This window comes from Monopterus albus, unplaced genomic scaffold (assembly GCF_001952655.1).
Source record: "Monopterus albus unplaced genomic scaffold, M_albus_1.0 scaffold427.1, whole genome shotgun sequence".
Classification (NCBI taxonomy): domain Eukaryota; kingdom Metazoa; phylum Chordata; class Actinopteri; order Synbranchiformes; family Synbranchidae; genus Monopterus; species Monopterus albus.
Window position 1 is genome coordinate 60,486 of NW_018128307.1, and position 10,188 is coordinate 70,673.

At 43.7% G+C, this 10,188-nt stretch overlaps 1 protein-coding gene across 1 annotated transcript in view; it reads left to right on the plus strand.

Annotated features, from left to right (window-relative positions):
• The window catches only part of LOC109952036 (immunoglobulin superfamily DCC subclass member 3-like), a 22,902-nt gene extending 13,141 nt beyond the window's left edge, over positions 1 to 9,761 (plus strand). Inside the window, exons 7-14 of the mRNA XM_020586873.1 lie at positions 3,848 to 4,013; positions 4,348 to 4,598; positions 4,700 to 4,864; positions 5,484 to 5,672; positions 6,368 to 6,481; positions 6,645 to 6,771; positions 6,967 to 7,081; positions 7,960 to 9,761. Coding sequence (XP_020442529.1) covers positions 3,848 to 4,013; positions 4,348 to 4,598; positions 4,700 to 4,864; positions 5,484 to 5,672; positions 6,368 to 6,481; positions 6,645 to 6,771; positions 6,967 to 7,081; positions 7,960 to 8,034 — 1,202 coding nt within the window. The 3' untranslated portion in view covers positions 8,035 to 9,761. The remainder of the gene's footprint in view (positions 1 to 3,847; positions 4,014 to 4,347; positions 4,599 to 4,699; positions 4,865 to 5,483; positions 5,673 to 6,367; positions 6,482 to 6,644; positions 6,772 to 6,966; positions 7,082 to 7,959) is intronic.
• The last annotated feature ends 427 nt before the right edge of the window (positions 9,762 to 10,188 follow it).

The following is a 10,188-nucleotide window of genomic DNA, read 5'->3' on the forward strand; positions in this document are numbered from 1 at the left end:
ATGATGCTGGTGGTGGTGGTCCTGTAGTCTGTGATGTGCTGCAGGCCTTGCCACATCCGTCCGGAGTCAGCAGTAGAACAGAAGCCATTCAGCTTCCCTCTGTACTGCCTCTTGGCCGCTGTGATGGCTTTCCTCAGTCTGTACTTTGCAGCTTTGTGCTCCATCTCATTGCCTGATCAGAATGCATGAGAGCGAGCACGCAGCATGTGGCGTACCTGACTGTTTATCCAGGATTTCTGGTTGGGGAACCTCCTGACTTGTATGGTGGGTACAATGTTGTCAATACAGGTACTAATGTATCCGGTCACATGCTCAGCATAATCCTGCACGCTGACAGAAAAGTCCTCCGAGGTGGCTGCAGCTTTAAACACATCCCAGTCTGTCTGGGTGAAACAGTCCTGCAGGGTGCCTTCAGTCTCTGGGGTCCAGAGTTTATTAGGTCATTATAGGAAATATTAATACTGGTCAAACCACGATTGTGAAAATGTAGCTATATATTATACCTGATGTGCCGTCACATCACATCACATCCCAGGGTGTTTTCACTCCTGTCTTGTTTATTGTTTGACTTAGTAGTTGTTTCTACTTTTAAAAAAAGATGTTTTCTTACCTAAAAATATTTAAAGTGTTTAGAAACATTTTAAAATGTGTATTCATTTTTTGCAAATACGGTCCAAAAGGACCAAAAGAAAATGCTATGTTGGAAAATATGTTGTCTCTTTCAGTTTTGTGTGTCCATTAGCTTTGTAAAGCGCTGCAGCTGAGCTCATGAGGCCAGATGATGATCACTGTCCAGCTGAAGTCAAGTTCACTGAGTGGTACTATTTCAGCTGCTGTCTATGTTTAGAATATGAAGGCAAGATCTGCACTTTCACTTTGTGTGTGTGTGTGTGTGTCTCCATTGTCATGGCCACAACAAAGGGAGCATGACATAAAGAGAGACAAAAAGTGGAAGATAGTCAATGCATACGTATTTGAGAACATCAGCCAGCTCGCTGGCACATGCCCTGAGAGCCCTCCCAGGGATGTTGTCTGGTCCTGCCGCTTTGTGGGGGTTGATCTTCCTCAGGACTGTGTGTTCCTGGTGAGACAGTTAATGGAGGGGAGGGGGGGGGGTGGGTAGTGTGTGGGTGCCTCCTCTCTGTGCTGTGGCTGGAGGTCTCAAAGCGGGTGTAGAAGGTGTTGAGGTCATCCGGCAGGCTGTCTGTGGAGCTGATGATGCTGCATATGCCTGAGAGAGGCTGGAGTGAGGACGAGACGGTGAATTCAGGACAGACAGGGAGGTGGAATTGGAAAGGAGGTGTGCTCTCAGGATTAATTAGGGTGGGCTAGAAAATGGATAGCATCCCGGCAGATGTGTGAGGGCAACTGGGGTTTCACGATGTATAGAGAAACACAAAGGATGGCCAGCCATTTTGGATAACGGCATTAAATATGCCCAACACTCCCTCTCTCCCACCATCATGCAGATCCCACTGAGAGTTTCAGTCCTTTTCTCACATTTTATGTGACTATCAGCACTGGTATTTTTCCCACAGTGAGGATGTTAAATCTGGCTCACTTAGTGACATTCTTTCCAAAATGTGTTGACAGAAACCGGATCTCAATTATCGCATTAAATATAGGATTAACACTTGTCCTTGGTTGAACCTAATAGTAAAGCACTAAGTTTCTATTTAATAGCAGTCGCTCAAGATGCATATGTAGTAAGATGTAGTAGCAGCTGTGGTTGTCTCAGTGACGGTTCCAGATAAGGACAATGGGATTTGGTGGGAAAACCTACAGAATGATGAACGTGCACAGATATCCTGTAGGTGTACTTTAAAGTAAACATACAATTTAACAAATGTGAAGATATTCTGTAGGTTTTAAGTGAAAAATGAATATACAAGTGGGTTTAAATGTTTATAAACTCTTTCTATTCAGTAGCTCCTACCTAACATCCTTATTCTTTCTTGATCAAACTGTCACAGTACACTTCACTAGAATTGCCCTGGAAAAACCTGTCTCCAGGTCACACCTCAGGAAATCATGACAAAATGAAAGGACCTAAAAATAATCACCACTAATTAAAATATTATATATAAAATGATAAGATATTATAATATTTAGGTCATTTCTTCTGAGTACTTGAGTCAGTTTTTATGTATATTTTATGGTCGTACTTTTTTCTTGTGTTTTAGTGACATTGTTCAAGCATTGTTGTCCATCCTCAGCTACATGACTCAGTATTTAGCTTTGCCCAAAATATAATGTTCAGTTTTATGAGTGTGGCTGACACACACGTCGGGCTAGCTACGTTTAGTGGCAGCCCAAGCTGTGGTCAGATGGATGAAAACCCCCCCCAAACAGACTGCAAAAACAAGAAATTCAAGGTCAACAGAATCAGTGATCAATACAGAGTGAGGATCAACTGATAAACAGCCAGCTGAGGATACTAACAGTTTCAAACATGGGGGTGGGACAGCTGAAAAGACAAAGGGGTGGAGAGCTGTGCCCCCTGAGATAAATGAAATCGCTGTCACTTCTGTTGTTTCCTGCATGGGCTAGTTTTGGCTCACATGGTTCTAATGGTCAGAGTGGTCTGACCGATCCCTGATTGCAGTGATGGATGTGTCCTTGTTTTAATGGTCATCTTGTTAATGCTGGGTTGTGGGGTGGGGGTTTCATAGTGTCTGAGGTCAGTAGATCAATGACATGCTGAGCAGTAGTTGCAGTGTGGGGGGGACTTTAGGACTTAAGGATCCCTGCCTGTATGCTAGCGAGACTGTCCTCTGTAAAAATCAAGTCCATAGGTTGCTTATGCCGGCAGTTTATTCCAACCAACAGTGATGTGCTATTGTTTGGTCATCTTTTCCTAACCCTAGCCAAGTTGTTTCTGTGCCTAAACTCAACTAAATTGTGACAGTTCCACAATCGTCACCATGCCCTTATGATTTCTATGATTAGCTTGTGGTGAAGTACAGATCAGGACGAGGTCAAGCAGTTTCTAAAGTGTTGAGGGTTCCCACAAACACAGTGGCCAGCAGGACTCTTCCTAAAGTCGGTCATCTGAACAAAGAACCAGGTGCTTTGTTCAGAGAGGTGACCAAGAACCCATCAGTCCCTCTAACACAGCTTCACAAGTTCTCTGCAGAGATGAAAACCTGAATCAGAATCGGAAATGGAATCAGCTTTATCGGCCAGGTGTGTTGCACACATGAGGAATCCGACTGGTACAGTGGCTCAGTGTGCATGTTCTTCTGTACAGCAGCGAGTGGACAAGCAAACAAGATAAGACTGAGAGAACAAGAAATGACAAAGAATGTGCAAACGAAAAAAGGAACGTAGAAAATAAAAATAAAGTACTTGTATAGAAATATATGCACGCACAGTTTAGATGGAAGTTTCCAGAAAGATATGTACAAAATTACATTTACAGGTAAATGGTTACTGAGGGTTGTTGTTCTGTTACACCGTCGCTGGTTAAGTGTTCATCAGAGTGACAGCCAGGGGGGAGAACCTGTGAGCCTGCCCTCCATGGAGGGCAGGCACCAATGACTTTTTCTGCAGTCCTGACTGTCCGCTGAAGTCTGTACTTGTCCTGTTTGGTTGCTGAGCCAAACCAGACAGTGATGGAGGTGCAGAGGACAGACTCGATGATTCCTCTATAGAACTGTATCAGCAGCTCCTGGGGCAGGTCAAACTTCCAAACCTGTCAGAAAGATGACTACATCAGCAGCTCTCCTTCAGTCAGGGCTTTTTGTTAGTGACTTCAGACTTTTTGTCTGTACTGAGTTTTACTTTTATGTTGTGATTCTTTTTGTTGTCTGCACCTTGACCTTTCTCCCTCTGTGTTCCTCCTCAGCTCCTCCTGAGTTTGTGCAGTGGCCACAGTCTGTGTCCAAACCAGCAGGGGGCAGTGCTGTGTTCATCTGTGTGGCCAAGGGCGTCCCAGAGCCTCACCTCATCTGGCTGAAGAACGGCAAGGTTCTGATGCCTGGACACAACATCAGACTGACCAACCACAACAGGTACGTGATAGCAGTGAAGTACATGTATTACTTTATTTAATTTGCTACATAATGATGATAAGAATGATTTCAGTTTTTTTGGATCTTAGCTTGAGCAGAGTTCCCTGGAGACTTCCCTCTTACATGTCATTAATTCAGATTAAGACCCCAAATCCTCCTGAACAATAACAACCTGTAGTTATAGGCAGCTCCCTCCTTATACTTTCAGATGTCACTCTACTGAGGGGTTTTTGGTTTTCTGCTGACCATGCTCGTTTTTCCATGCAGTCATTTTATTGTGCTGTGTGGTAGACGTGAGTAGCAGTGAACTGATGCAACTGTGTTGTCTGTACAGCACTCTGGCTCTGACTCGTATCAGCTCAGAGGATGAGGCCATCTACCAGTGCATCGCCGAGAACAGTGCCGGCACCAACCAGGCCAGCGCCCGTCTGGCTGTGGCCCAAGCTAAAGACCTGCCTGCCGCCCCTCAGGGCCTCACAGCCAGCGTCCTGTCCACCAATGCCCTGCAGATTGCATGGAGCCCGCCAACCGCCGACATCAGTGACAGCATCATTGGATATGTACTGGCCATCCGTAAGATAGGAGGTGAGTGTTAGGGTGCACGCACACTCAGTTTCTGCTGCAGAGGGTTACCATCTGTACTTGTTCTAATAGTAACTAAATCTAACTGTGTGTGTGTGAATCAGAGCCTGACAGTCTGGAGCTGCAGGAAGCCATCAGTAAAGGCAGTTTCCAGCATGATGTGACCAACCTGGAACCAGCCACCACCTACTCCCTCTACCTGAAGGCCTACTCTCCTCTGGGAGCCAGTGAGCCATCCCTCACTGTAGTGGCTACAACACTAGGGGGCGGTAAGAACATGAAACGCTGACCAGATCCATTTTTCTGATTATTTGCTATCAGCAGATGAGTGAAAATAGTTTTGTTTTTGTTTTGTTTTTTACAGTAGGGTCAAAGATGTAAAATAGTCAAATGATTGAAATGTCTGGTGTTAGACATTAGACGTCCTGGAGAAGTACATATCCTGACATGTTTGACAGCAGTACAGTATAGATTATGTTTGCACAGGCTGGACAAAATTCAGACTCACACACTACAGGATGTTGTGGGGCAGTTAACTTAACTGAAGCTGAGGTGATGCTTTGCTATCTAACTGCATGTAACAAAGCAATTATGGATAAGTAACGTAGTTAAGAGTCAATATTTACTTAGTAATAGAGAATGAGGTATATTGTAAAAATGTTTTTTGTACCAGTAATTATTGTTATCATTAGTAGTAGTAGTATTTCTGTAGTTGCCCCCCTTTGTACTTTTTTTTTCCAGGAGTCTTTCTTGATCACCCTTCCTGTCAGCTGCTGCTGTGACTACAGTTGATTCTTCTTTCTCTCCTTGCTGGACAGTTTCTGCTCTCTCTAATACTTTAGTTTATCTCCGATTGCTCTCCTTTTTCTGTCTCTGCTCTGTATCTAGTGCCAGCCCCTCCCACCTTCTTCACCAAGGTAGTGAACTCCAGCACCATGCAGGTCCTCTGGGAGCTGCCCAGTAAGGCTGGCAAGGCTGAGGGCTTCAGGCTGTCCTACCGCAGGGTGCCCCACACCGACTTCCAGGGGTCTGTCCAGCTGCCCTGCCACATCAATGCCCACACCGTTTATAATCTGGGTGAGCGTGGACATGTATGGCTGTCTTTGTGTGGACTAATTTGGGTTTTAGAGTAAGGACATTTTTGAAAAATGAGGGCATCAAAGGGCTGTTTGAGGGTCCAGGTTTACATCGGATGTAAACATTGGGTGTAAGGTTTGGGGCTGGACAGTTGTAATAGCTGAGGTTAGGGTAAATGGTTAGGCGGTGCCTTACAGTATGTCAGTGAGTGTCCTCATAAAGCTGTGCTTCAGGAGTGGAGGGCGTGTCGTTCCCCAACCTTCTCACACATTGATTCCAGTCATGCATAAAAACGAACCCTCATCATGCTTTACTGCGACTTTGGCTGTTTGTGGTGTGTCTGTTATAGTTGCACCAAGGTAGATGTGAAGTAGGTGGAACCAACAAGATCCTGTGCTGCGGAATTAAATAAAGACATGGTCTACAGTAGGTTTTTCTGACTGTTGCATTGATTATTAAACTGTGAAAATAAAATGATCAAATTGTAAATGGTTTATTTATATTTATTTTTATGCCAGTCAGTGAGTCAGTTTCCCTCCAACCCACATCTCAGCACCACCAACACAATGTCCAGTGTGTAGATTTTTAAAGCAAGGGTAACTGAGTATGACTGTGCTTAAACAGAACACACAAACTATCCTACTTTACAAGCATTGTCAAACTCCTGACTGACTGTGTGGGTCCCTCTCTTTCAGAACCAGGTGCAGTGTATGAGGTCAAACTGGTGGCCTACAATGGAAACGGGGAGAGTGACTGCTCCAAGCGGCTGGTGTCGCTGGCAGAGGAAGGCATGAGTGAGCAAAGTACTGGTGAGCATGTGTCCTGCAACAGCTGACTCCACCTGTGACCGTTGTGAAAAAGTGCCAAGTCCTAGGAAGGAAGGGATTTCACAAATGAATATGTAAAATACTGTGGAAAATGTGTGTGCCGGAGCATGAGGATGTTCCTCAATAGTGCTGTGTTGGTTTCCAGGCGGCAACAGTCTGTGTCAGTGCAGAGATGGAGAGGCCTCTCTGGGGAGCATTGTCATTGGCATCCATATTGGCACTGCCTGCATCATCTTCTGTGTTCTCTTCCTCATATTTGGATACCGTTGCAGGTAAGTGCCACTGCACTGTACATTCTTTTTACTAGCATATTATATATTATCAGTCAAATATAGTCCAGTAGACTATAGTATGCACCCTACTTTGTGATGCAGATACCTGAACCAGTCTAGTTCATCAGTTGTTCTCTAGCTATGCTAATGTAAAGTTGTACAGAATATGTACTCATGGCTGGAACCTGCTGGCAGCCTGTTTTGCAGTAAAGGGACTCAGGACAGCTGGTCTGTTCCGAGGGACAACACAAGACACAATGGCAACCCTAAAGATGGAGTACACCCCCCAAGGATACAGTCAGCAGCTCAGGTAGTCACTCAGAATGTGCTGGTCACAGCTTGTTCAACCGATTCACCGATTAAGTTAAATGTAGCTTAGATGTGCTCTAGTGTAAAATCACTGCAGGCACACTGCAATGTGCACGTAATCAGGGTTTTGGCTGCACATATGCAGTTGCATTGTTTATAATTACTCAGTCATTACAGTCACTTGCTAATTAGCTAACAAGCTCAGCAGAAAGTTGTGAGTCAGTACCATGAATGTGAAGGACCATCTTGGATAACTGGCTACAGCAGATAATTTAGTAAAGCAAGACTAAATGTTTCCGTTTCACTGTACTGGGCCTCAGCCCATAGTCCTGTTGGACCCTGAGGGCTCAGTAGCCAAGATCCAACTGGTGTCCAGACAGTAGCCTTACATCAGTGTCAAAACCTTTCTATTGCATCTTTTTCAGCTCTAATTCATGACATTTATCCATAATATGTAATTTATTCAAACTCCAATTTACTCATTTCTGCCAGTACATTGATCAGTATCTGACATTTTAAGCAGCTGCCAATGTTTGGAATTTCATCCATCCATCATTTCCTTTGTTGGCAAACACTGACCTACTGAAGTACTGGAGGGAGCCTGGTGCTGTTATTTATCTTTCTGTAACACACTGATATGACCTGACTATTGAAGCAGGACCATAGATTTGTTCTGTGTCTATGACATGCCTAGCACTATTTTGCCCACTGTATATACAACTGATTTATTGCAACAGTGTTTTGGGCCTAGTTTTTCTTGTGATTACTTTGGTATACTGCTTGATTATGTATAATTTCATACGTAAATGATTGCTCATCTTTCTTCTTCTTCTTCTTGTGTCCCTCCTGTCCTGTCCTGTCCACTCTTCCTGTGAGCAGGTGGTCTGTCCAGCACAATGCCAAGTTGTCATTGAGCAGCTCTCATCGGGTTTGCCTGGCACGGGCACTGGCTAACACTGGCTTATAATATCAGCACCTACATCCCTGCCCTCCCCTCCAGTAGTCCGTGACTCACTCGAGTAAAAACCCGAGTCTCCCAGTCAGTGAGCACCTTCTTTGTTCACAGATTGGATGCAGTCGTAGGTTTATTCACCCCAAAACCTACTGCTAATAACCCGACAGTAGCCTCCAGAAAATTATGACAAATTCATATAGAGCTACGTAGGTGACACCCTGGTTCTCTGCCACCTCGTCCACATCCTTCACCCCTACCTCAAACCAAAGCCTATTGCCTTTATTGCCTGTGCATGTGCACATGTACATGTAGAAAAAGCCTTCAATAGCATAGTCACTCCAGATTAGGTCCTGTCACATTCTTTGTGTGTACAACACAAATATTTGTGTCACATTTCTAGTGGGAGTCTGCTCCATAACCAAAATATTTTATTGCTCAGATCTCCACTGTTAAGCTGATGTGAAGATGTGCTCTGTAATCTTAAAACCCCATATTCTCACCTGACTGGGACATGCCAACTAATCTGTTGACGCTTGACTTTGCCTTTAGTTCCTCACAATAAGAAAGGGAAGAAACGGCGGCCTTTGCGAACGCCTTACAGAGATGAGAGTACGATTGGAAATGATTTCCTATCGCCATATGAGCCATTTAGAAGAACCACGTAAGCAGGCATTCTTTACTCAACTGTCCCTCACCCAAAAGCTAAGTACCTCCAAAGAAAGTTACTCAGTCTAACAAGAATGTCTAAGAAATTAAGGCCAATGATAGCCTGATGATGCTGTTTGTGCCGCACTACCTCAACCAAGAAACCCTTTCCCTTCAACAACTACTTCCTTGACCAGTGCCAGTACCAGTGTGCTGTGCATCCCGCCGACCGTGCCAGACCAGAGGGTGCTCACCAGGATGACTACCATGGAGAGTATAACTGTGGCAGATCCCGAATTCCACCGCCACAAGGCCCAGCCTTTACTGTACCAGAGATCTGCTAAACTCCTGTTCAGACCAGCTCACCTTTTGTTTCCAGCAACTTTCATGGATTGGATTATATCAAGAAGGCAACATGGCGTTGTCTCCTTGATTATTGTTGCTCCATTATGTGGTTATCCATAGCTTTCAAATACCCACGCGTGTCCATCTCCAAAGACATACTTGTGCAGAGGATGTAGCTCATAGAAGATATGGACCGACGCGTGCTCTGTGAACCTTTCAGTACCGTGATTTCAAAATGATCTGTGAAGTTCAGATTAACAGGAGCAGTCTGCACAAACCTGATGGCATGTGGAGGACAAGCCAGAAAAAGGCTCTTTAAGGCTGTTGCTGCCAAGTTAACTCTCCAGATGCCAAATAGGTCACCCTGGGACCTCGACCATGCTGAGTTGGCAGCTAAAAAGTTTTAAAGTGATACTTGCCTAAATGCCAAGCTGTTGTTTCACCTAGTCAGCCTATCCAAAAAGTTCTTCTATGAAAACCAAGCTGAATGAGATCCAAAGATGTAAACATTTTGATGGTTTTCTTTACTGTATTTTCTTTGAGGAGAGATTACATTTACTTCAAATTGTGGATAGCTTCTATTTGAAAGGGGTGACCTGAGCATGAAGTGCTTTAACTGAATACAAGCCAAAAATGTTGCTTATGATTTCATTTTGTTTTGAGTAATATCTTTCATGTCCTAGAGTTTGGAAGTCATTTCAGGTGCCACCCCTTCAATATGAAACTGTACTTTGTTGATTCAAATATATAACTTTTTAAGAATGACCAAATGAAGATGTCAGATATTTTAACACTTTTTTGTTAATACTATAAGGAATACTTGCTTTTGATTTTAAAGTAGTTGAATTCTTGCCAAATATTTAGCTATCTTGAAGAAATATGTAACCAAATAGCTCTACATTTTAACATTCCCAGAGTTTGCCTTTACATGTCCTCATAACCAAAGCACAGAAACTGCTTGTGAGTGTCATAATAAATAAAGGAACCCTGAGGGCAGCAGCTTCAAGAAGGAAGCACAAGATTAAAAATGTTGCTTTTGACCCAACTTGTCCAAAAAGGACACAACTTAATCAAAAGTCCATCTGAAATTAAATTCTATGTTTGTCATTTTTAAGAAGAAAATAGCATTGAAAAAGGACCAGTTTGCATTTTAATGATTTGTT